Source organism: Chiloscyllium punctatum, chromosome 15 (genome assembly GCF_047496795.1).
Source record: "Chiloscyllium punctatum isolate Juve2018m chromosome 15, sChiPun1.3, whole genome shotgun sequence".
Lineage (NCBI taxonomy): Eukaryota > Metazoa > Chordata > Chondrichthyes > Orectolobiformes > Hemiscylliidae > Chiloscyllium > Chiloscyllium punctatum.
The window spans coordinates 13598820-13625532 of record NC_092753.1 but is presented as its reverse complement, the minus strand read 5'-3'; the positions used below and the strand labels follow the sequence as shown (position 1 = coordinate 13625532).

Below are 26713 nucleotides of genomic sequence, written 5' to 3'. Positions count from 1 at the left end.
TCTCAGTGATCAGTGCTGGGTGTTATACTGAGTGCAGTGTCTCGGTGATCGATGCTGGGTGTTATACCGAGTGCAGTGTCTCAGTGATCGGTGCTGGGTGTTATTCCGAGTGCAGTGTCTCAGTGATCGGTGCTGGGTGTTATACTGAGTGCAGTGTCTCGGTGATCACTGCTGGGTGTTATACCGAGTGCAGTGTCTCAGTGATCAGTGCTGGGTGTTATTCCGAGTGCAGTGTCTCAGTGATCGGTGCTGGGTGTTATACCGAGTGCAGTGTCTCGGTGATCGGTGCTGGGTGTTATACTGAGTGCAGTGTCTCGGTGATCGGTGCTGGGTGTTATACTGAGTGCAGTGTCTCGGTGATCGCTGCTGGGTGTTATACTGAGTGCAGTGTCTCAGTGATCGGTGCTGGATGTTATTCTGAGTGCAGTGTCTCAGTGATCGGTGCTGGGTGTTATACTGAGTGCAGTGTCTCGGTGATCGGTGCTGGGTGTTAAACTGAGTGCAGTGTCTCAGTGATCGGTGCTGGGTGTTATACTGAGTGCAGTGTCTCGGTGATCGGTGCTGGGTGTTATACCGAGTGCAGTGTCTCGGTGATCGGTGCTGGGTGTTATACCGAGTGCAGTGTCTCGGTGATCGGTGCTGGGTGTTATACCGAGTGCGGTGTCTCGGTGATCGGTGCTGGGTGTTATACTGAGTGCAGTGTCTCGGTGATCGGTGCTGGGTGTTATACTGAGTGCAGTGTCTCGGTGATCGGTGCTGGGTGTTATACTGAGTGCAGTATCTCAGTGATCGGTGCTGGGTGTTATTCCGAGTGGAGTGTCTCAGTGATCGGTGCTGGGTGTTATACTGAGTGCAGTGTCTCGGTGATCAGTGCTGGGTGTTATACTGAGTGCAGTGTCTCAGTGATCGATGCTGGGTGTTATACCGAGTGTAGTGTCTCAGTGATCGGTGCTGGGTGTTATTCCGAGTGCAGTGTCTCAGTGATCGGTGCTGGGTGTTATACTGAGTGCAGTGTCTCGGTGATCAGTGCTGGGTGTTATACCGAGTGCAGTGTCTCAGTGATCGGTGCTGGGTGTTATTCCGAGTGCAGTGTCTCAGTGATCGGTGCTGGGTGTTATACTGAGTGCAGTGTCTCGGTGATCGGTGCTGGGTGTTATACCGAGTGCGGTGTCTCGGTGATCGGTGCTGGGTGTTATACCGAGTGCAGTGTCTCAGTGATCGGTGCTGGGTGTTATACTGAGTGCAGTGTCTCGGTGATCAGTGCTGGGTGTTATACCGAGTGCAGTGTCTCGGTGATCAGTGCTGGGTGTTATACCGAGTGCAGTGTCTCAGTGATCGGTGCTGGGTGTTATTCCGAGTGCAGTGTCTCAGTGATCGGTGCTGGGTGTTAAACTGAGTGCAGTGTCTCGGTGATCGGTGCTGAGTGTTATACCGAGTGCAGTGTCCCAGTGATTGGTGCTGGGTGTTATTCCGAGTGGAGTGTCTCGGTAATCGGTGCTGGGTGTGATACTGAGTGCAGTGTCTCAGTGATCGGTGCTGGGCGTTATACTGAGTGCAGTGTCTCGGTGATCGGTGCTGGGTGTTATACCGAGTGCAGTGTCCCGGTGATCGGTGCCGGGTGTTATTCCGAGTGGAGTGTCTCGGTGATCGGTGCTGAGTGTTATACCGAGTGCAGTGTCCCAGTGATTGGTGCTGGGTGTTATTCCGAGTGGAGTGTCTCGGTAATCGGTGCTGGGTGTTATACTGAGTGCAGTGTCTCGGTGATCGGTGCTGGGTGTTATACCGAGTGCAGTGTCTCGGTGATCGGTGCTGGGTGTTATACCGAGTGCAGTGTCTCGGTGATCGGTGCTGGGTGTTATACCGAGTGCAGTGTCTCGGTGATCGGTGCTGGGTGTTATACTGAGTGCAGTGTCTCGGTGATCGGTGCTGGGTGTTATACTGAGTGCAGTGTCTCAGTGATCGGTGCTGGATGTTATTCTGAGTGCAGTGTCTCGGTGATCGGTGCTGGGTGTTATACTGAGTGCAGTGTCTCGGTGATCGGTGCTGGGTGTTAAACTGAGTGCAGTGTCTCAGTGATCGGTGCTGGGTGTTATACTGAGTGCAGTGTCTCGGTGATCGGTGCTGGGTGTTATACCGAGTGCAGTGTCTCGGTGATCGGTGCTGGGTGTTATACCGAGTGCAGTGTCTCGGTGATCGGTGCTGGGTGTTATACCGAGTGCGGTGTCTCGGTGATCGGTGCTGGGTGTTATACCGAGTGCAGTGTCTCGGTGATCGGTGCTGGGTGTTATACTGAGTGCAGTGTCTCGGTGATCGGTGCTGGGTGTTATACTGAGTGCAGTATCTCAGTGATCGGTGCTGGGTGTTATACTGAGTGCAGTGTCTCAGTGATCGGTGCTGGGTGTTATACTGAGTGCAGTGTCTCAGTGATCAGTGCTGGGTGTTATACTGAGTGCAGTGTCTCGGTGATCGATGCTGGGTGTTATACCGAGTGCAGTGTCTCAGTGATCGGTGCTGGGTGTTATTCCGAGTGCAGTGTCTCAGTGATCGGTGCTGGGTGTTATACTGAGTGCAGTGTCTCGGTGATCGGTGCTGGGTGTTAAACTGAGTGCAGTGTCTCAGTGATCGGTGCTGGGTGTTATACTGAGTGCAGTGTCTCGGTGATCGGTGCTGGGTGTTATACCGAGTGCAGTGTCTCGGTGATCGGTGCTGGGTGTTATACCGAGTGCAGTGTCTCGGTGATCGGTGCTGGGTGTTATTCCGAGTGGAGTGTCTCGGTGATCGGTGCTGAGTGTTATACCGAGTGCAGTGTCCCAGTGATTGGTGCTGGGTGTTATTCCGAGTGGAGTGTCTCGGTAATCGGTGCTGGGTGTTATACTGAGTGCAGTGTCTCGGTGATCGGTGCTGGGTGTTATACCGAGTGCAGTGTCTCGGTGATCGGTGCTGGGTGTTATACCGAGTGCAGTGTCTCAGTGATCGGTGCTGGATGTTATTCTGAGTGCAGTGTCTCGGTGATCGGTGCTGGGTGTTATACTGAGTGCAGTGTCTCGGTGATCGGTGCTGGGTGTTAAACTGAGTGCAGTGTCTCAGTGATCGGTGCTGGGTGTTATACTGAGTGCAGTGTCTCGGTGATCGGTGCTGGGTGTTATACCGAGTGCAGTGTCTCGGTGATCGGTGCTGGGTGTTATACCGAGTGCAGTGTCTCGGTGATCGGTGCTGGGTGTTATACCGAGTGCGGTGTCTCGGTGATCGGTGCTGGGTGTTATACCGAGTGCAGTGTCTCGGTGATCGGTGCTGGGTGTTATACTGAGTGCAGTGTCTCGGTGATCGGTGCTGGGTGTTATACTGAGTGCAGTATCTCAGTGATCGGTGCTGGGTGTTATACTGAGTGCAGTGTCTCAGTGATCGGTGCTGGGTGTTATACTGAGTGCAGTGTCTCAGTGATCAGTGCTGGGTGTTATACTGAGTGCAGTGTCTCGGTGATCGATGCTGGGTGTTATACCGAGTGCAGTGTCTCAGTGATCGGTGCTGGGTGTTATTCCGAGTGCAGTGTCTCAGTGATCGGTGCTGGGTGTTATACTGAGTGCAGTGTCTCGGTGATCACTGCTGGGTGTTATACCGAGTGCAGTGTCTCAGTGATCAGTGCTGGGTGTTATTCCGAGTGCAGTGTCTCAGTGATCGGTGCTGGGTGTTATACCGAGTGCAGTGTCTCGGTGATCGGTGCTGGGTGTTATACTGAGTGCAGTGTCTCGGTGATCGGTGCTGGGTGTTATACTGAGTGCAGTGTCTCGGTGATCGCTGCTGGGTGTTATACTGAGTGCAGTGTCTCAGTGATCGGTGCTGGATGTTATTCTGAGTGCAGTGTCTCAGTGATCGGTGCTGGGTGTTATACTGAGTGCAGTGTCTCGGTGATCGGTGCTGGGTGTTAAACTGAGTGCAGTGTCTCAGTGATCGGTGCTGGGTGTTATACTGAGTGCAGTGTCTCGGTGATCGGTGCTGGGTGTTATACCGAGTGCAGTGTCTCGGTGATCGGTGCTGGGTGTTATACCGAGTGCAGTGTCTCGGTGATCGGTGCTGGGTGTTATACCGAGTGCGGTGTCTCGGTGATCGGTGCTGGGTGTTATACTGAGTGCAGTGTCTCGGTGATCGGTGCTGGGTGTTATACTGAGTGCAGTGTCTCGGTGATCGGTGCTGGGTGTTATACTGAGTGCAGTATCTCAGTGATCGGTGCTGGGTGTTATTCCGAGTGGAGTGTCTCAGTGATCGGTGCTGGGTGTTATACTGAGTGCAGTGTCTCGGTGATCAGTGCTGGGTGTTATACTGAGTGCAGTGTCTCAGTGATCGATGCTGGGTGTTATACCGAGTGTAGTGTCTCAGTGATCGGTGCTGGGTGTTATTCCGAGTGCAGTGTCTCAGTGATCGGTGCTGGGTGTTATACTGAGTGCAGTGTCTCGGTGATCAGTGCTGGGTGTTATACCGAGTGCAGTGTCTCAGTGATCGGTGCTGGGTGTTATTCCGAGTGCAGTGTCTCAGTGATCGGTGCTGGGTGTTATACTGAGTGCAGTGTCTCGGTGATCAGTGCTGGGTGTTATACCGAGTGCAGTGTCTCAGTGATCGGTGCTGGGTGTTATACTGAGTGCAGTGTCTCGGTGATCAGTGCTGGGTGTTATACCGAGTGCAGTGTCTCAGTGATCGGTGCTGGGTGTTATTCCGAGTGCAGTGTCTCAGTGATCGGTGCTGGGTGTTAAACTGAGTGCAGTGTCTCGGTGATCGGTGCTGAGTGTTATACCGAGTGCAGTGTCCCAGTGATTGGTGCTGGGTGTTATTCCGAGTGGAGTGTCTCGGTAATCGGTGCTGGGTGTGATACTGAGTGCAGTGTCTCAGTGATCGGTGCTGGGCGTTATACTGAGTGCAGTGTCTCGGTGATCGGTGCTGGGTGTTATACCGAGTGCAGTGTCCCGGTGATCGGTGCCGGGTGTTATTCCGAGTGGAGTGTCTCGGTGATCGGTGCTGAGTGTTATACCGAGTGCAGTGTCCCAGTGATTGGTGCTGGGTGTTATTCCGAGTGGAGTGTCTCGGTAATCGGTGCTGGGTGTGATACTGAGTGCAGTGTCTCAGTGATCGGTGCTGGGCGTTATACTGAGTGCAGTGTCTCGGTGATCGGTGCTGGGTGTTATACCGAGTGCAGTGTCCCGGTGATCGGTGCCGGGTGTTATTCCGAGTGGAGTGTCTCGGTGATCGGTGCTGGGTGTGATACTGAGTGCAATGTCTCAGTGATCGGTGCTGGGTGTTATACTGAGTGCAGTGTCTCAGTGATCGGTGCTGGGTGTTATACCGAGTGCAGTGTCTCAGTGATCGGTGCTGGGTGTGATACTGAGTGCAGTGTCTCAGTGATCGGTGCTGGGTGTTATACTGAGTGCAGTGTCTCAGTGATCGGTGCTGGGTGTTATACCGACTGCAGTGTCTCGGTGATCGGTGCTGAGCGTTATTCCGAGTGGAGTGTCCCAGTGATCGGTGCTGGATTATGTACTGAATGCAGTGTCTCAGTGATCGGTGCTGGGTGTTATACTGAGTGCAGTGTCTCAGTGATCGGTGCTGGGTGTTATACCGAGTGCAGTGTCTCAGTGATTGGTGCTGGATGTTATACTGAGTGCAGTGTCTCGGTGATCGGTGCTGGGTGTTATACTGAGTGCAGTATCTCAGTGATCGGTGCTGGGTGTTATACTGAGTGCAGTGTCTCAGTGATCGGTGCTGGGTGTTATACTGAGTGCAGTGTCTCAGTGATCAGTGCTGGGTGTTATACTGAGTGCAGTGTCTCGGTGATCGATGCTGGGTGTTATACCGAGTGCAGTGTCTCAGTGATCGGTGCTGGGTGTTATTCCGAGTGCAGTGTCTCGGTGATCGGTGCTGGGTGTTATACTGAGTGCAGTGTCTCGGTGATCGGTGCTGGGTGTTATACTGAGTGCAGTGTCTCGGTGATCGGTGCTGGGTGTTATACTGAGTGCAGTATCTCAGTGATCGGTGCTGGGTGTTATACTGAGTGCAGTGTCTCAGTGATCGGTGCTGGGTGTTATACTGAGTGCAGTGTCTCAGTGATCAGTGCTGGGTGTTATACTGAGTGCAGTGTCTCGGTGATCGATGCTGGGTGTTATACCGAGTGCAGTGTCTCAGTGATCGGTGCTGGGTGTTATTCCGAGTGCAGTGTCTCAGTGATCGGTGCTGGGTGTTATACTGAGTGCAGTGTCTCGGTGATCACTGCTGGGTGTTATACCGAGTGCAGTGTCTCAGTGATCAGTGCTGGGTGTTATTCCGAGTGCAGTGTCTCAGTGATCGGTGCTGGGTGTTATACCGAGTGCAGTGTCTCGGTGATCGGTGCTGGGTGTTATACTGAGTGCAGTGTCTCGGTGATCGGTGCTGGGTGTTATACTGAGTGCAGTGTCTCGGTGATCGCTGCTGGGTGTTATACTGAGTGCAGTGTCTCAGTGATCGGTGCTGGATGTTATTCTGAGTGCAGTGTCTCAGTGATCGGTGCTGGGTGTTATACTGAGTGCAGTGTCTCGGTGATCGGTGCTGGGTGTTAAACTGAGTGCAGTGTCTCAGTGATCGGTGCTGGGTGTTATACTGAGTGCAGTGTCTCGGTGATCGGTGCTGGGTGTTATACCGAGTGCAGTGTCTCGGTGATCGGTGCTGGGTGTTATACCGAGTGCAGTGTCTCGGTGATCGGTGCTGGGTGTTATACCGAGTGCGGTGTCTCGGTGATCGGTGCTGGGTGTTATACTGAGTGCAGTGTCTCGGTGATCGGTGCTGGGTGTTATACTGAGTGCAGTGTCTCGGTGATCGGTGCTGGGTGTTATACTGAGTGCAGTATCTCAGTGATCGGTGCTGGGTGTTATTCCGAGTGGAGTGTCTCAGTGATCGGTGCTGGGTGTTATACTGAGTGCAGTGTCTCGGTGATCAGTGCTGGGTGTTATACTGAGTGCAGTGTCTCAGTGATCGATGCTGGGTGTTATACCGAGTGTAGTGTCTCAGTGATCGGTGCTGGGTGTTATTCCGAGTGCAGTGTCTCAGTGATCGGTGCTGGGTGTTATACTGAGTGCAGTGTCTCGGTGATCAGTGCTGGGTGTTATACCGAGTGCAGTGTCTCAGTGATCGGTGCTGGGTGTTATTCCGAGTGCAGTGTCTCAGTGATCGGTGCTGGGTGTTATACTGAGTGCAGTGTCTCGGTGATCAGTGCTGGGTGTTATACCGAGTGCAGTGTCTCAGTGATCGGTGCTGGGTGTTATACTGAGTGCAGTGTCTCGGTGATCAGTGCTGGGTGTTATACCGAGTGCAGTGTCTCAGTGATCGGTGCTGGGTGTTATTCCGAGTGCAGTGTCTCAGTGATCGGTGCTGGGTGTTAAACTGAGTGCAGTGTCTCGGTGATCGGTGCTGAGTGTTATACCGAGTGCAGTGTCCCAGTGATTGGTGCTGGGTGTTATTCCGAGTGGAGTGTCTCGGTAATCGGTGCTGGGTGTGATACTGAGTGCAGTGTCTCAGTGATCGGTGCTGGGCGTTATACTGAGTGCAGTGTCTCGGTGATCGGTGCTGGGTGTTATACCGAGTGCAGTGTCCCGGTGATCGGTGCCGGGTGTTATTCCGAGTGGAGTGTCTCGGTGATCGGTGCTGAGTGTTATACCGAGTGCAGTGTCCCAGTGATTGGTGCTGGGTGTTATTCCGAGTGGAGTGTCTCGGTAATCGGTGCTGGGTGTGATACTGAGTGCAGTGTCTCAGTGATCGGTGCTGGGCGTTATACTGAGTGCAGTGTCTCGGTGATCGGTGCTGGGTGTTATACCGAGTGCAGTGTCCCGGTGATCGGTGCCGGGTGTTATTCCGAGTGGAGTGTCTCGGTGATCGGTGCTGGGTGTGATACTGAGTGCAATGTCTCAGTGATCGGTGCTGGGTGTTATACTGAGTGCAGTGTCTCAGTGATCGGTGCTGGGTGTTATACCGAGTGCAGTGTCTCAGTGATCGGTGCTGGGTGTGATACTGAGTGCAGTGTCTCAGTGATCGGTGCTGGGTGTTATACTGAGTGCAGTGTCTCAGTGATCGGTGCTGGGTGTTATACCGACTGCAGTGTCTCGGTGATCGGTGCTGAGCGTTATTCCGAGTGGAGTGTCCCAGTGATCGGTGCTGGGTGTTATTCCGAGTGGAGTGTCTCAGTGATCGGTGCTGGATTATGTACTGAATGCAGTGTCTCAGTGATCGGTGCTGGGTGTTATACTGAGTGCAGTGTCTCAGTGATCGGTGCTGGGTGTTATACCGAGTGCAGTGTCTCAGTGATTGGTGCTGGGTTATGTACTGAATGCAGTGTCCCAGTGATCGGTGCTGGGTGTTATTCCGAGTGGAGTGTCTCAGTGATCGGTGCTGGATTATGTACCGAATGCAGTGTCTCGGTGATCGGGGCTGGGTTATGTACCGAGTGCAGTGTCAGTGATCGGTGCTGGGTTATGTACTGAATGCAGTGTCTCAGTGATCGGTGCTGGATTATGTACCGAGTGCAGTGTCAGTGATCGGTGCTGGGTTATGTACTGAATGCAGTGTCCCAGTGATCGGTGCTGGGTGTTATACCGAGTGCAGTGTCTCAGTGATCGGTGCTGGGTGTTATACTGAGTGGAGTGTCTCGGTGATCGGTGCTGGGTGTTATACCGAATGCAGTGTCTTAGTGATCGGTGCCGGGTGTTATTCCGAGTGGAGTGTCTCGGTGATCGGTGCTGGGTTATGTACCGAATGCAGTGTCTCAGTGATCGGTGCCAGGTGTTATTCCGAGTGGAATGTCTCGGTGATCGGTGCTGGGTGTTATTCCGAGTGGAGTGTCTCGGTGATCGGTGCTGGGTTATGTACCGAGTGCAGTGTCCCAGTAGATGATTAGGTCCAGGACAGTCAGTTCTGCTATAATGTGCATTACTTCAATGCGAATTGGTTATAACACAATTGCAGACTTTAGACCATTTATTGTGGAATGCAAATTTTCCTTACCTGCATTGCGTATTACAGAAATCTGGTGCCATTGTTTTAAATGGCGCTGCTATTATGCGATTTTTTTAATAATACAGGATCGCAGGGGAACAGAACTGTTGCTTTAGACTGTCCAGTTGTTTGCACCAGTACTGCAACAGGACTCGATGCCTCAATTTTGTCCTCAAGTCTCTGCTGTGGTTTTAAACATGTGGTAACAGTGAAAAGGCTGGACTGTCACTGCGGATAAACACTGAGCAGGATTTGGCAATTAACTGTTTCTAAGGACCATTTCCATTGTTTTGGCTCATGGACAAAAAAAATGGGGAAAGATGCTCCTTTGAAGCAAGGAACTGAAGGTGGTGATGGTGATACAGTTTTAAAAATGAGTTCCAGAAACCAATGGTCAATTTTATTGACAAAGTTGCCTTTTTCAACCAGCAGGGGTGGACGCCAGACCCCCTGGCTCCACGCGTGTGATGGGCAAAGTGAGGACTGCAGATGCTCGAGATCAGAGTGGTGCTGGAAAAGCACAGCAGGTCAGGCAGCATCCAAGGAGCAGGAGAATCAACGTTTCAGGCAAAAGCCCTTCATCAGGAATGTGGCTGGGTGCCTTGGATGTGGAGAGAGAAATAGGAGGGGGGTGAGGCTGGGGAGAAGGTAGTTGAGTGTGCAATAGGTGAATGGGAATGGGGTGAAGGTGATAGGTCAGAGAGGAGGGTGGAGCGGATAGGTGGAAAGGAAGATAGGCCGGTAGGACAGGTCATGAGGGCGGTGCTGAGCTGGAAGTTTGGAACTAGGGTGAGGTGGGGGAAGGGGAAATGAGGAAACTGTTGAAGTCCACATTGATGCCCTGGGGTTGAAGTGTTCCGAGGCGGAAGATGAGGCGTTCTTCCTCCAGGCGTCTGGTGGTGAGGGAGCAGCGAAGGAGTCCCAGAGCCTGCATATCCTCGACAGAGTGGGAGGGGGAGTTGAAATGTTGGGCCACGGGGCGGTTTGGTTGATTGGTGCGGGTGTCCCGGAGATGTTCCCTAAAGCGCTCTGCTGGGAGGCGCCCAGTCTCCCCAATGTAGAGGAGACCGCATCCGGAGCATCGGACACAGTAAATGACATGCAGTCTTTACTGCACTAATTGAGTGCAGTAGATGGCTATTTTCTTGTTAATGGTAAAATCCTATTGTGTATATTCTTTTAACCTGCATTGGACAGTCAGCCAAACTGAAGCAGTTCACTGGTTTAATCAAACATTCACATTTGCATTATCTCTAAGTCAAGTGGGACTTGACTTCCAGTCCACGAGCCCAGGGAGTCGTGATAAGGTGAATGGGGATTTCCCAGTGCTGAACTGTGTGGTGAAAGCTTTACAATGAGCAATATCACGTCATCACAACACGGCTGACTGCAATCAAGAAACATGAAGCATTTGATTGGAGTAACTTATTATTTCGTGGGATAGCGATGTCACTGGTATTTGTTGCTCATCCCTAATTGTCCACTGGGTGGCCTGCTTGAATATGTCCGAGGGCAGTTAAGAGTCTAGTGGGCCCGGAGTCATATGTAAGCCAGGCTAGGTAAGGAGGGCAGATTTTTTTTTGTGGTCTCCTATAGGACATTAGTGAACCCAATGGGTTTTTACAATAACCAGACACCGTTACTCAAACTGGCTTTCAATTCCTGATTCATTAATTAAATTTAAATTTGAATCATGTCCCAGATGTGTGTCTGGATGTCTGGATTACTACTCTGGTGACATTAAGTTACAGGAATCCTCAATCTACGAATGTTCACACTTATATTCGAGAATCCAAGTTACTGTTAATTCTAAGGATCTGACAACGATTTGCTTGTACACGCAAACATATTTTACACGGCCATATTGTGTTCCAATTTGCGTACAGATCGATTTATGACTGTACCCACGGATGGAACCCCTTTGTAATCCTGGGCACTCCTGCACATTACCATCTCCCCAAAGGAGAAGACTTTTTCAACAAATGAGTGTTAAAATGTGATTTCACAAAACACACATATCCAGTCTTTAAAATGCAGTGAAAGCCTGTCTGGACCAGCTCACTACTAAATGTTGGAAACCTCAGCACAGCACTCACAGGTCCTGCTTTTAAACAGAGGATAAGATCAACAGACGACCTGTGTATTTTACAACCATATGTTGTTGCCTGATTAGCAAGTTATTGGAAAGAATTCATATGTTCATTTACTGGTAAGTTTCTCATTAGCTTGCAGTTAGGGTTGGGGTTAGGCAGTTTTGTGCTGAACACTAGTGGTAGTGCCATCTGCAGTTACTTTTCCCACCAAAGGGTGTGTGTTATTAATAGGAGACACCTGGTCTGTCAAAGACCGATTTCAATCACATCATCTCAACAGGGGTTTCGGTTTTGAACATTGCTAATTGCACAGCTTGGTATGTTAGATTTATCACATTCAAATGCAGGCTCTGGATCTAATTTCACTCTGTCCTGCAGCACTCTGCCTGAGCACAAAGCAGTCTCTCGGTCAATTGCTAAATTCTGGATGTCAATGAAAGCTAACTTATTATTGCACTGGATGCCCGGATTAAATGCAATGTGTACGTTCAGTAATGTTGTTCATCACTTCCTCTCTTTCAGCACTATCCTCCTTTCTTTCAAATCTTTCACCATCGCCCTTCAACAAAAGCTCACCTTTGACCCCTACATTCTTGCAGCTGACTGCCACCAAGTCTCATCTTTCCTTTATTCACCAAGTTTCCTGAGTGTCCTGTTGAGTTGATGCCAAAGTCGTGCCCGTCATTTCCAAAGCTCCTTCTTTGAATCCCTCCCAGTCAGGTTTATTCACTCATGGGATGAGGGTATCACAGACCAGGGACACCATTTGCTCTCCCTCCCTCACTGACCTTGAAATGAATGGGTTGGTAGGTCCTTTTCAGAGGGCAGTTGAGAGTCAATCCCACTTCTGAGAGTCACAAACCAGGTAACGCCATAAGAAATGGGAACATGTGTCGGCCCCTCAAGCCCGTCCCCTCACTTCACGCGATTCCTGCATTCTCTCCATAACTGATTCTTGATTCCTCGGCTGGTCAAGAGTCCACATCTCTCTGCCTTGAATACGCAAAAGCACTCTGCCCCATAGTTCTCTGTGGCATGGAGCTCCAAAAACTCTCAACCTTCAGGAGAAGAAATTCTTCCTGATCTCAGTCTTAATTTGGTGCCCTTTATTCTGAGACTATGCCCTCTGATCCAAGGCGCTTCAATGAGGGGAAATATGCTCCCGGCATTGACCCTTAAGAATCCCATATGTTTCACTGAGATTAACTCTCATTCTTCGAAACTCCAGTGAGTAGAGCTCCAACCTGTTTAGCCTTCGCTCGTATGACAGTTCCTTCATACAGTGGGATGGGGTGCGGTGGGATGGGGTGCGGTGGGGGGGAGGATCATCCCTAGTGAACCTTCTTTGAACTGCCTCCAATTACATGATTTCTTTCCTTAGGTAAGGTGGGAACCAAGAGGCCAGACATGGTTCCACCAGCATCCTCAACATTGTATGGTTAACAAGGACCTTCATCTGAACATCCAAGAACCAAAAAAAGCTCTGAATACAGAGGTTTTGTTTTTGTGAAGTTTTTTTTCTCATTAACAAGATTGGTTGGCGAGTGAACGGTTAACCCAAGTCGACACCCACTCGATGCGTGTCACTCAGATGCGACGTGTGGGGAGTGAGGTGTGGTCAAGCATGTTCTTAGTTAGAAGTCTGTTTCTCCAACAAGATTTTTAAAAATTTCACCATTAAACTGTTACATTCTGAAAACCGAAAAATTCCGAATTCTGAAAAACAGCTGGTCCCGAGCATTTCGGATAAAGGATCTTGTACCTGAAGTAAACATTCCCTACTCTTGAAATAAGGGTTAACATTCCATTAGTTTCCCTGGTTACCTGGTGCACCTGTGTGCCAGCTACTCATAAGAATAGCTTTCTGTGTTTTGTGCACCGCAACCAAAACCCCCCCAGGATAGCTGTTTTCATCCCTAACACCAGTGAACCACATGGCTTTTACAACACTTATCATGGTCACCAACACGGAGATGAACTCTCCATCAGCCTTCCAGCTCCCAGTTCTGAAGAAGGATCATTGGACTTGTAATGGCAATGCTGCTTTCTCTCCACAGCTGCTGCTAGACCTGCTGAGGTTCTCCAGCAAATTCTGTTTGTGTTTATGAGGGAGAGGAGTGAGAAGGCCAAACCAGAGACTGGCTTGGAATAGTCAATCCCAAACTCCAAAAACACGAGAATGAGAATTCCAAGTGAGCTGAGGTGGGAGCAATTCTGGATGTGGTGCACAAAGTAGGTAGGTTTTCTTAAAATGTCCCAGCATTCTCCTCTTCTCTGTCTAAGGTTGCTAACCAGGCTTATTGTTTCAGAGGCAGATGGAACATGTGACAGTGGAGAAAAGTTTTACCTTGAAATATTGTCTGGAGAGCATGCTGAGACATTAGTGTCCACACTGTCAGAGCTGTCCAAACTCAGAGTGTCAAAGGTCCTGTCCTTATATCCATTGTTATAGGGGGAACGATCGGCTCCAGGGCTAGTCTCATCCTGAGCACCAAGCCTATGCTCATCACTGGCACGGTGCTGTCGAGGTCCTGAAGAAAGTGAGGACACAGTTATTTAATTCGGGCCACTCCAAATTACAAATGACTGAGACAAAAACAAAGACAAAAAGGTAGGTTTGAGGAGGTTAGAATTCCTTCAGTGAGCAGAAATTCGAACAAATCAGCAATTGTGGAGATGGTGTGTGGCAGGACACACTGTCAAATCACAACCCACGATCCTGTCCTCTGTCATCCCAACAATCCCACATCCAAGTCAATAATCGGCTTTCAACTCACTTGTATTTTGTTAAAACGTTCATGTGGAACCTTACCAAGTGCCTTCTGGAAGACCGAATAAATGACATCCATTGACAATTATCTCCTGAAAACATTTTTTTGAAATCCGTTGGGCATAATGTACACTTCACAATTTCACTCATGCTCTCTCTGCCCATATTTGACCAAGTGCTCGGTCATTTTATCCTGATAGGAACCGTGGACATGCCCGGCAATTGGAATGTTCCATGATGGGAACCCCATCTCCTCCAGATGACAGGTCAATCGCACGGTTCCAGTCTCCATCAACAAATTGAGACTGGACATGATCACCACAACTTTGTAGACAACTCCATGCCCTGCAAAGGTGTTCTCGCCAGCTGACCAGTCATGTGGCCTTGACTGGCCTGTGACAAAGCGATTGTGAGCTGTCAGTTGAGCAAACATGGGTCACCCCTAGTGACAGTCCAAATGACCCTCCAGTCCCGCATAGGCAGAGACTCTGAGACAGTGGTCACCCCTCAATAACACACTCCAACAGATCAGTCCATCTCAAGTGCGGACATGGTAACAGGTTTCCTGCCCCTGCATTGCTGAGCTGGAACAGGCCTGGATCTCCATCCCCGATGGCAGCCCTTCCGCTCAGCTGTTGGTCAAGGCCAGAATTTGGACCGTCCTCCAATGGCTCCTTTCACATTAGCACATGAGATGGACTCCTGATGGCAATGGCCACTCCCAGGTATTCGAATGCCACTGGTGGGAGTGCCCATCTGCCACCAAGGACTGCCTGGAACCTATCTGAGCCTATCACATCTGACGGAAAACTGGCCTTGTCTCCAAAGGCACCACTAGCTGTGGTACAGCTGAGGGTGCTGACACTCTGATTATATCAGCAACGCTGTCATGGTGGACCTGTAGGCGGTCTCTTAATTGGCCGCCCTGATAAAATCCGATTCCAAGTCCTGCCATCTACTCTGCAAACCTAGGACTTCACCTCTGAGCCTGGCAGGGGAACCTCCTGGCCCTCTATAAAATCCTGGCCAATGATCTACATCTTCGGCTGTCCTTTTTTCTTAACAGGTGGGGGCGCCAAATGCACAAGGACCAATCAGAGCTCGCCAATCAAGCAGCAGTGTCCAATCACACTGTCCATAACAAGAGGCTGTTAAAAGCCAGACCACAGAGCGGGCTAGCAGCAATGTCACTGGACTAGTAAGCCTGCCCTGGGGACATGGGATGAAATCCAACCATGGCAGCTGGTGAAAGTTAAATTCAATACAAAGGTCTGGAATTGGAAGCCAGTCTTTGTGATGCTGACTGTGATAACTATCGTCAATTGTGAAAACTAATGCTCTTCACAGAAGGAAATCTGCCCTTCCTACCCAGTCATGTCTAGGGTGGCAAAAGGGCTCAGTGGTTAGCACTGTTGCCTCACAGAACCAAGGACCCAGGTTCGATTCCAGCCTTGGGCGACTCTCTGCGTGGAATGTGCACATTGTTCCCATGTTTGTGTGGGTTTCCTCAGGTGCTACGGGTTCCTCCCACAATCCACAGCACAGGTGAATTGGCCCTGCTAAATTGCCCTTCGTCTTCAGGGGTGTGTAGCTTAGGTGCCTTAGTCAGGGATAAATGTAGAGTAATAGGGGAATGGGTCTGGGTGGGTTACTCTTCAGAGGGTTGGTATGGACTTGCTGGCCCAAAGGACCTTTTTCTACCCTGTACAGACTCTATGATTCTGGCCTACATGTGACTCCAGTCCTACAGCAATTTGGTTTACTCTCAACTGCCCTTTGAAATGGCCCCAGCAAACCACTCAATCCAAAGGCAAGTAGGGATGTGCAATCAATGCTGTCCCAGCCAGTAATGGTCACATCCCACTGAGGAATGAAGAAAAAAAATTGCAAAGATCTGCAAAGGGAATTGGCTGCTGGGTTCATGGTGATGATCTGACCAATGCTGTGCAATGTGAGAGGGTACCCTGGCACAGAAACACACAAACCAATGTTAAAGGTCCATCTGTCCATGGTATATGACCAGCCAGTGGGAGGTCTTCAATGAGCATACACAACAGTGTCAGAATGACAATGCCACCTCTTCAGGTCAAACAGCCCAACAAAGATATCCTGACCACAGCAGAGACAAGAACATAGGACTCAGGAGCAAGAAATGTAATCTAGCCCTTCAAGCCTGCTCACTAAGAACATGGCTATGGTCTCAGCTCCACTTTCCTGCCCATCTCCACCCAACTCAAAACAAAAATTGCTACCTTCCAGAGGGAACTCAAACCCATAATGTCTGGCTCAAGACCAGTGTTTTATCCATGAAGTCTAGGGGGCCTATTGCAAGCTGGGAAAAGAGTAAGGATGTGTCTGGGGCATCTGTCGGCCAATTAAAGACCTCTGTTCCTGACTCTCCTGTTAGGTATGCCACTGTCCCTGGAGATGAGCACTTTAAGAACTGCTGTAAACAGGTGAAAGCTGCAAATAGCCAGGCTGCACAGAATTCCAATATTCCTGTCAATGTTTCCCAGCTGACATCCATCTAGCCCAGTGTAAATACACAGGGGCTGCCTGGAGCCCAGACAACACTCCAACCAAGCCAGCATGCCAATAAGGGCAGACTCAGGAGAAAGAGACCATCAAAGGTCTGGCCAATTGCAGTACGCCGCCAAAACAAAACAGCTTTTTTCCAAGCTTTTTCTGGCATAACACAGACTTGATGCACCTTCGGAACACACATGTTGTGATACTGGAAAAAGGCATCCCCGCAGCCCGGGCTAGGGTGGCATCCATTCCCACCTGTAAACTCCCCGACAGTGGAAACGCTGGATTTCAATTGGAGGAGATCCTGGACCACTTTGCAAGACTCATACAGGTATTAAATACAGAGTGAACATCAAGACCAAAGTCAGTTTTCACACTGACATTACTGAATTCCCTACTTTATGGTAGTTTCTTAAGGTGGTTGAGTGGCATAAAGCCTTTTCGCCCTACTCTCAAATCATAGTGCTCAATACACCCAGTGCTCCACTAAGTTAACTAAGACTGGTTTACCTGCAGGATGTGAAAATAAAGCACAGGTCTTAGCAGGACTTATACACTTAATGGTAAGGGAGTGTTGCTGAACAAAGAGATCTTGGAATGCAGGTTCATAGCTCCTTGAAAGTGGAGTCGCAGGTAGATAGGATAGTGAAGAAAGCGTTTGGTATGCTTTCCTTTATTGGTCAGAGTATTGAGTACAGGACATTGGGAGGTCGTGTTGTGGCTGTATAGGGCAGTGGTTAGGGCACTGTTGGAATGCTGTGTGCAACTGTGGTCTCCTTCCTATCAGAAAGATGTTGTGAAACTTGAAAGGGTTCAGAAAAGATTTACAAGGGTATTGCCTGGGTTGGAGGATTTGAGCTACAGGGAGAGGCTGAACAGGCTGGGGCTGTTTTCCCTGGAGCGTCGGAGGCTGAGGGGTGATCCTTTGGATAGGATAAATAGACAAAGTCTTTTCCCTGGGGTCGGGGAGTCCAGAACTAGAGGGCAAAGGTTTAGGGTGAGATGGGAAAGATATAAAAGAGACCTACTTTTTCACACAGAGGGTGGTGCGTGTATGGAATGACCTGCCAGAGGATGTGGTGAAGGCTGGTACAATTGCAACATTTAAGAGGCATTTGGATGGGTATATGAATAGGAAAGGTTTGGAGGAATATGGGCTGGGTGCTGGCAGGTGGGATTAGATTGGGTTGGGATATCTGGTCGGCATGGACAGGTTGGACCGAAGGGTCTGTTTCCATGCTGTACATCTCAATGGCTCTATGACAGAACAAACCATTACAAAACCAACCCACAATACAGCATCTCATCATAGAACTAGCTTGTAATCCAGCATCCTTTTACAGCACCTCATTATGGAACCTGATTGAAACAAAACAAACCCATTAATGCATTCAAGGACCCTGCCCCTAATACAGCATCCCATTACAAAACTCCATCTGTATTGCACATCCCATGACAGATCCCATCCATAATGCAGCATCTTGTTCTAGAACATAGCCAATATAGGGCACCACGTGGTACAGAACCCACTGACATATTCAATCAAGTAGAGGAGTCAAAAGTTTATTCCACTCTCTAAGGTTCAAGAGACTTACCTTTTCTACGAGTCCCCTTGGAATGGGAGGCTGGTCCTAGAGAGATTAGCAGAAGAAAATACAATTAAAATAACAAATTTTCTCCATGTCACTGTTGGAAACCATTTTAAAAACCGTGTTTCCGATAATATCTGAATAACACGTTTCCTGTAACTTCCTGCTGCTAACTGTACATTGTAGGTAAAAAAAAAGAGGAACATTTATTCAGCCAGCATTTTACCATACAAACCCACAAACTGTGAATGCATGTTAACACCCGAAAGCAACTTACTGACACGGCCTGCACCTGAATTTTCTTTCAGAGTAAGATGCAACTGAAGGTGCTCATTTCCATTTATCTCATTCATATTCACATTTAAAAGTGAACGTTATTTTGGATTTTATTCCAGACAGCTACTTGATAGGACAGAATTTGAACATTGCTGAAAAAGATATATTTTGACAAAGCTTTTCATCTCGCACTCATTGGGACAACTTGCAAGAATAACAAGATAAAGGAAAGACTGGCATTTATACTGTGTGAGAGGAGAGCGTTGAATGGTAGAGGCACTGCCATAAGGAATGCACCAGTTAATGATGACTGACAGTTAACCACCAGACATTTTAAATCAGGCAGGTTAACTGTGATTAGTCAGAGCTTTGCCCTGAGAAATTAAACAGTGAATGGTAGTCCTCTATTTTGTTGAGCTAAAACAGGCATATTAGGTACATGTTATATCTGTCTGCAAAGGGTAAGATATTTTAAAAGTTTGATCAATAGAGTCATATGAATTTAGGTTAAGTTAAGTTGCTATTGTGTAGTAGTACCATGTGTAGCATTTGCCGTTAATAGGATGCTGCCCTCAAATCAAAATGACTTTTGCCTATCAAATAAATGCGGAATACCAGTTTTTGGTGTGATGCTACATATGTAGGCCTCAGGACTCAAAGACTGGTGGATTGTATCAAACAGCATACCCCTTCAGCTATTCGCAACAAACATCCAAATTGTACTAAACCATCCCATGCTTGCAAAACTTACAATGCAGCATACAACATCAGATGTGATCCTGGAAGTAGACAACATTCACTGCATAACCCTGAGGGTGTGGAAAACCATACTGACATCAAAGTTTACGACAGTGTAACGCACTTGCATGTGTTGGAAGCTACATATATTAGTATACAGGACCCCTCTGGTAACAAAGAACAAGAACATCTACACACATTCTGCCTGTTTCATCTCAACAACATAGGTGACTGGCATTTGCTAGTTCATTCCTCAGAGCAATGTCTTGAGCAATCAGAGTCAACCTCTTGGATTTAAAATTTAAATATAGCATGTCAATGACCTATCAGTCATCATTGATTGGTGCATTCTCCACGGTAATCTCTTTACCAGAGTCCCAAATCAGCACTTTCCTGTCATACTGCATAAATGTTGATTTCTCTGCAAAGTGGTATTCTTTTAAATTATCCTGATGAGTGCAAGGTGAAAATCTTTGACAAAATATATCTTTCTTTAGTGAGACTCATATTTTATTCCATTTTGTTTTTCCAAACAATTTCAAAATTGGCTAAAATCAGGAAGTTAATTGAATTTTCTAACGTATAGGTTTCAGGGACTAATGCAGGGGCAGAGAAGTAGAATAAGAGACTCGTTCAATATTCTAAGTGCATTTCCATCTTCCTGCAGTTTGCTGTTGCCAAAAATAATTTTGTGACTCGGATCTTACTAAAAAAAGGTTCACGTCACTAAAGTTTTTCACATTGCATTCATGAGGACAATCACACGAATATCAAATTTCAAATTAACTCAACAATTTAAACCATTGGAAAAAGAGACTTCTGATTGGTTGGCAAGTTAAGTCTGATTGGGCGAGGAGTTGCTAAGAGCAAATGAGGGGGGAACTTCAGGCTCCCCATTTCCTGGGTAATTCAGAGAAGGAGCAAGGCTTGAACATACCCACAGCAATGTCTCAGCCAGAGTCAATATGTCACCCAAACAATTTAGATCATCTCAAATTTCACATTCTTGTGTATCCTGATGAGTTCAAGATAAAGAGCCTTAGTAACGTACATCTCTTTTTATCATTAGTCAAGTGCTGTACCATCAACTGACCACTCTGGTTGAAGTACAATGAACCAATCATCAGGCATAACAGAGTCATTGAGTTGTACAGCATTGAAACAGACCCCATCTCATCTGTGCTGGTCAGATATCCTAAACTGGACTGGTCCCATTTGCCAGCATTTGGCCCATATCCCTCTTAACCCTTCCTATTCATTTATCCATCTAGGTACCTTTTAAACGTTGTAATTGAGCCTCCACCACTTCCTCTGGCAGCTCATTCCGTACACACATCACCCTCTGCGTGAAAAGGTTGGGTTCATGTTCCTTATTACTCTTTCCCCTCACCTTAAACCTATGTCCTCTAGCTTTAGACTCACCCACCCCGGAGAAAATACCTTGCTATGTTCACCCTTCCCATGCCCCTCATAATTTTATAAACCTCAGCAAGGTCACCCCTCAACCTCAGATGTGCCAGGGAAAGAAGTCCCAACCTGTTCAGCCTCTCCCAATAGCCCATACCCTGCAGTCCCAGCAACATCCTTGTAAATCTTTTCTGAATTATTTCAAGTTTCAGAACATCTTTCCTATAGCAGGGAGACCAGAATAGCAAGTATTCTATAAGTAGCCTCACCAATGTCCTGTACAGCCGCAACATGACATCCCAACTCCTATACTCAAGGCCAGTAAGCAAACGTTTTATTCACCATCCTCTCTACCTGCGTCTCCACCTTTAGGGAACTAGGCACCAGAACCCCTAGGTCTCTTTGTTCAGCAACCCTCACCAAAGCCCCATCATTAACCAGTCCGTCTGGTTTGCCTTATCAAAACGCAAAACCTCACAATAATCTAAGTTAAACTTCATCAGCCACTCCTCTGCCCACTGGCTCATCCGATTAAAGTCCTGTTGTACTCGGAGATAACCTTCTTCAGTCCACAATGCCACCAATGTCTTATGTCTCTTTGTAAATAATGCGGTTGGAAATAATATTTTAGCAAGAGCTTGGGGGGGGGGGGGGGGGGGGAGAGAAAAAGTCCCTCTCCCATGGAGTATGAAAGGCAGTCATTGAAACTGTGCCTGCACCACCAGCGTGTCACAAACTGTTGCTAATGAGGCATTCCTGTTTCCAGTTCAGGAATGTCCTTCAGGGATCAGAGACAGACAACAGGCAAAGCAGATCTGTCTTAAGAAGAGGAATTCTGATGCCACAAATGGCATCGTTAGGCCAAGGGATGGCGAACGGATTGCACACAACTACAAAAGATTTTCGCTTTGCCCAAAACAGAGAGTGAATCCTTTAAGTTTGATCCAGATCTGGGGATATGGATTCAAGTCCACCATGGTAGCTGGGCACAACTTAAACTCAGCTGAATAATAAACGTGGAACTGAAAACTGCTCTCAGTGAGAGGGTGGTGCTGGAGGGTTGTTTTTCAGACCGGAGGCCTGTGACCAGTGGAGTGCCACAAGGATCGGTGCTGGGTGCACTACTTTTTGTCATTTACATAAATGATTTGGATGTGAGCATAAGAGGTATAGTTAGTAAGTTTGCAGATGACACCAAAATTGGAGGTGTAGTGGACAGCGAAGAGGGTTACCTCAGATTACAACAGGATCTAGACCAGATGGGCCAATGGGCTGAGAAGTGGCAGATGGAGTTTAATTCAGATAAATGCGAGGTGCTGCATTTTGGGAAAGCAAATCTTAGCAGGACATATACACTTAATGGTAAGGTCCTAGGGAGTGTTGCTGAACAAAGAGACCTTGGAGTGCAGGTTCATAGCTCCTTGAAAGTGGAGTCGCAGGTAGATAGGATAGTGAAGAAGGCGTTTGGTATGCTTTCCTTTATTGGTCAGAGTATTGAGTACAGGAGTTGGGAGGTCATGTTACGGCTGTACAGGACATTGGTTAGGCCACTGTTGGAATATTGAGTGCAATTCTGGTCTGCTTCCTATCGGAAAGATGTTGTGAAACTTGAAAGGGTTCAGAAAAGATTTACAAGGATGTTGCCAGGGTTGGAGGATCTGAGCTACAGGGAGAGGCTGAACAGGCTGGGGCTGTTTTCCCTGGAGCGTCGGAGGCTGAGGGGTGACCTTATAAAGGTTTCAAATTTATGAGGGGCATGGATAGGATAAATAGACAAAGTCTTTTCCCTGGGGTCGGGGAGTCCCGAACGAGAGGGCATAGGTTTAGGGTGAGAGGGGAAAGATATAAAAGAGACCTAAGGGGCAACTTTTTCACGCAGAGGGTGGTGCGTGTATGGAATGAGCTGCCAGAGGAAGTGGTGGAGGCTGGCACAATTGCAATATTTAAGAGGCATTTAGATGGGTATATGAATAGGAAGGGTTTGGAGGGATATGGGCTGGGTGCTGGCAGGTGGGACTAGATTGGGTTGGGATATCTGGTCGGCATGGACGGGTTGGACCGAAGGGTCTGTTTCCATGCTGTACATCTCTCTGACTCTATGAGTGCTACCATGACAACCACCATTAATTGTTCCAAAACTCTATCTGGTTCACCAATGTCCCTCAAGGAAGGAAATCTGCTATCCTTACCTGTTCTAGCCTACAGGTGACTCCAGACCCATAGCAATGAGGTTGACTCTTAACTAGCCTCTGAAATGGCCGGCTGAAACATTCAGGTCAGTGGACAATTAGGGATGAGACTAGTCTCACCAGCGAAGCTCACATCCCATGAAGGATTAAACTTTAAAAAGTAAGTTGTGCAAGAGTAAGGGTGTGGCAGCTCATAAACCCAGCAGTGGCAAATGCAAAGAAATCCAAGAGGCAAATCAAGATTCATACCTTTTCTTGTTTTCCCTGCAGGCAAGAGAAAGATGAGGTAGTTAGTCAGTGAGCACACAGTAGGCACAGTCAGCTTAGCAGTGAGTTTAACAAACACAACCTACCAATTGGTACACTAACAACATGCCTCAGTTAGACCAAGGTACTTTTACACAGAGATTGACCAGACAACAAGAAATGAACAATGTTATGCTGACTTGTCATCTGTACCATTCGGTGTAAGTATTGCTCGACATCCTGAATCAAACAGCACTTCCTCCAACCAGATTATACTGACAAAACACCTATCTGAATGATCTTTTATTTCACAGAAAAAAAAAGGCTTATTTCTTCCTGAGCCACAAAACTCTCCAGAATCGTCCCAAACTTTCCAAACATCCCAGATCAGTTTCCTGAACAGTGCTGAAGACAACTCTGGGGTAAATATCATTGGGACACTGCGAAAACACTTTTTTAAACATTTCCTTTAAAAATCTTTCCTTTTAAGTTAAAAATACATTGGATCGAGGGTCAGTTTAATTGGAGGTGAAAGTGATGGCGAAATCTCCAGGACTACAGCCTGCTAGAGTGGGCAAGCTATGTGGAACAGCTATGTTAACATGGAAAACACATGTTAATATCTTTTCAATCACAGTGGTAAAGTTTGTTAATGTTGTTGTTAAGGATACGAGAGAAGTGGTAGGTTTTAATCGCCTTCAAGCAGATACAAATAGGTTTGGATATGCAAAAGCAGTTTGTTTCTCAGAATTAAGAAAGGCTCTGTGGTGTAGTGGCAAAGTTCCCACCTCTGAACCGGGGGGGGGCCTGGGTTCAGATTCCACCTTGCTCTAGAGGTGTATAATCACACACAGAATTGAGTGAATTTAGAATTCCTTTGCTCAAGTTGCAGTGTAAGTATAAGTAGATTGGATTAGATTCCTTACAGTGTAGAAACAGGCCCTTCGGCCCAACAAGTCCACACCGACCCGCCGAAGAGCAACCCACTCTGCCTAATGCACCTAACACTACGGGCAATTTAGCACGGCCAATTCACCAAACCGGCACATCTTTGGACTGTGGGAGGAAACCGGAGCACCCGGATGAAAACCACGCAGACACGGGGAGAATGTGCAAACTCCACACAGACAGTTGCCTGAGGCGGGAATTGAACCCAGGTCTCTGGCGCTGTGAGGCAACAGTGCTAACCACTGAGCCATCGTGCTGCCCCAAACATTAATCTTCAAACATTATTAAGGCGGGGTAAGTGGATTCTTGCTAGCAAGGGGATGAAAGAGTCTCATGGATATGAAGGGATGTCGATTAGAATCAGATTAGCTAGGAGCATATTGAATGGTGGAAGGACTGAGAGGCCCTACTCAGGGTAGTGTGCTGAGGCCAAGTGGGCCTAATGGCCTATGAAAAGAACAGACTTGTTTCGGTTTCCTGATGAAGGGCTCTGGCCCAAAACGTCAACTCTCCTGCTCCTCAGACGCTGCCTGACCTGCTGTGCTTTTCCAGCACCACACTCTCGACTTGTTTCTTGGCTTGAAATCTTCCAACAATTTATATCTCACACAATGTGGCGTGGGCACACCAGGGCAGTCAGAAGGAGTAAATCCAAATTTCTTGCTGGGCTTGACTTAATCTTTCCTGGCAGGGGTCCAGCAGGCTCTGGAGAGTTGTGGTCACTGGTGTGTCCACTGAGAACAAACACACCCTCTGCCCACTCCCTGAACAGACCTCCACAGCAAATCTGCTTCTGGGATGGGCAGCCATCTTGAGCCTCTGTCAGCACTTCACAAAATATGCACCAAGACCCTGCATGTAACTTCATACCCCGGCTAAGCCAAAAGGAAATACTTGTGTCATTTGACATTCCAAGCAGGGCTTCTTGGGAGTTGAGGCGTTTCACGTTTTGGGAGTCTCCACGGTGTCTGGGTGGACAGCATCGTGAAGAGGGTCAGTAAATCCAGCTGGCGTGCAAGGTCCGGCACAGGTAGAAGGGAGGAGGTCCACACTGACCCTCCGAAGAGTATCCCACCCAAACCCATCCCCCATTACTCGACATTTATCCCTGACTAATGCACCTAACCTAAACATCCCTGAACGCTATGAGAAATTTAGCGTAACCAATTCACCCAACCAGCACATCTTTGGATTGTGGGAGGAAACCGGAGCACCCGGAGGAAACCCACGCAGACACGGGGAGAATGTGCAAACTCCACACAGTCAGTCGCCTGAGGTGGGAATTGAACGCAGGTCCCTGTGCTGTGAGGCAGCAGTGCTGACCACTGAGCCACCATGTGATGAAGCTGGATGACATCAATATTAGATACTCACCAAGAAATCCATACAGGAATTCAAGAGTGGTGAGAATGTGGAATCATTCCCACAAGGAGTGCATAAACAGAGTGGCAGGCATCAAGGTGAGTATAAGGAAGAAGGAAATAGAGGATTATAATGGTAGGTTTGGAGGAGAAAATAGTGCAGGAAGGTTGAGTGGACAGAAAAGCCATCATGATCTGAAGGAGCCATATGGTCTATCGCTGTGGCAACTCACCTGTGTAATGGGGTCTGTCAGAGAACAAACACTCAAAAATCTAACAGACGAGCACTTAACAGCTGTAAACCAACTTACTGACTGCCTCGAATACTAGTTCTATCTCAGATGTCTGGGAGCTAGAGTTTTATGACTTTAAAAAAAATTATGAATTAAAAAAACCACCCCATCAAAACACACAGCATTATTAAAACCAGAGATTGAGATTCCAACTTATGGTATAGATTTGAAACATATTGAACAGAGAGAAAATGGCTTTTGTTTCTAACAGACAGGTTTTGGATCCCCAATTGCTTTGATGCACCAGCATTTTATAGAGAGGTTGCAAGATATGAGATCGTTACAATTAGTTAAAACCTGAACAAGAAATATCACACACAACACAGAGATGGGTAACACGACACTGCATAGACACAGTAATATCACAAATCGACCCGAAATATCACACCGCACAATGTCCTGCAATATCAGAGGGATCGGTAATGTCATATGCCAGAAAGAGATAAATATCACATACCGCATAGTGACTTATCACACACCACACAGCCACCAATATCGCATACCATACAGTGAGCAGTAATATTGTGTACTGAACAGTGACCAGTAATATCACTCACTGCACAGTGACCAATATTACACAACACACAGTGACCAATATCACACGCTGCATAATAACCAGTAATATTACACCACACACAATGACCAGTAATATTGCACACCGCGCTGTGATCAATAACATCACACACCAAACAGTAACCATTAACACCACACACTGCACAATGATCAATAATATCACACACTGACAATGATCAATAATATCACACACTGACAATGATCAATAATATCACACACTGCACCATGACTATCACATGCCATATCTCTCATCACAGTGACCAATATCACACACCACACAGTGACCAGTAATATCATACTCCACACTGTGACCGATAACATTACACACTGCAGTGACCAGTAAGATCGCAGACCGCACAGTGACCAGAAATATCACGAACTGCACAGTGACCAGGAATATCACATGCTGCACAATGACCAAAATCACACACTGCACAATGACCAGTAACATCACACACTACACAGTGACCAATATCACACTCTGCACAGAGACCAACATCAGACACAGCACAATGACCAGCAAAATCACACACTGCACAATGACCAGCAATATCACACGCTGCATAATACCCAGCAATATCACACACTGCACAATGACCAACAATATCACACACTGCACAAAAACCAGTAATATCACACACTGCACAATACCCAGCAATATCACATGCTGCGCAATGACCAACAATATCACACACTGC

The 26713-nt window shown here is 47.8% G+C and overlaps 1 protein-coding gene across 12 annotated transcripts in view; it reads right to left on the bottom strand.

Annotated features, from left to right (window-relative positions):
* phldb2b (pleckstrin homology-like domain, family B, member 2b) overlaps window positions 1-26713 on the bottom strand; it is a 265080-nt gene that overhangs the window by 17547 nt on the left and 220820 nt on the right. For all 12 annotated transcript variants that reach the window (XM_072584659.1, XM_072584660.1, XM_072584664.1 and 9 more), the window contains 3 exons: window positions 22844-22858; window positions 17991-18026; window positions 13444-13627 (listed from right to left, as the gene is read on the bottom strand). In XM_072584659.1, coding sequence (XP_072440760.1) covers window positions 13444-13627; window positions 17991-18026; window positions 22844-22858 — 235 coding nt within the window. The remainder of the gene's footprint in view (window positions 1-13443; window positions 13628-17990; window positions 18027-22843; window positions 22859-26713) is intronic.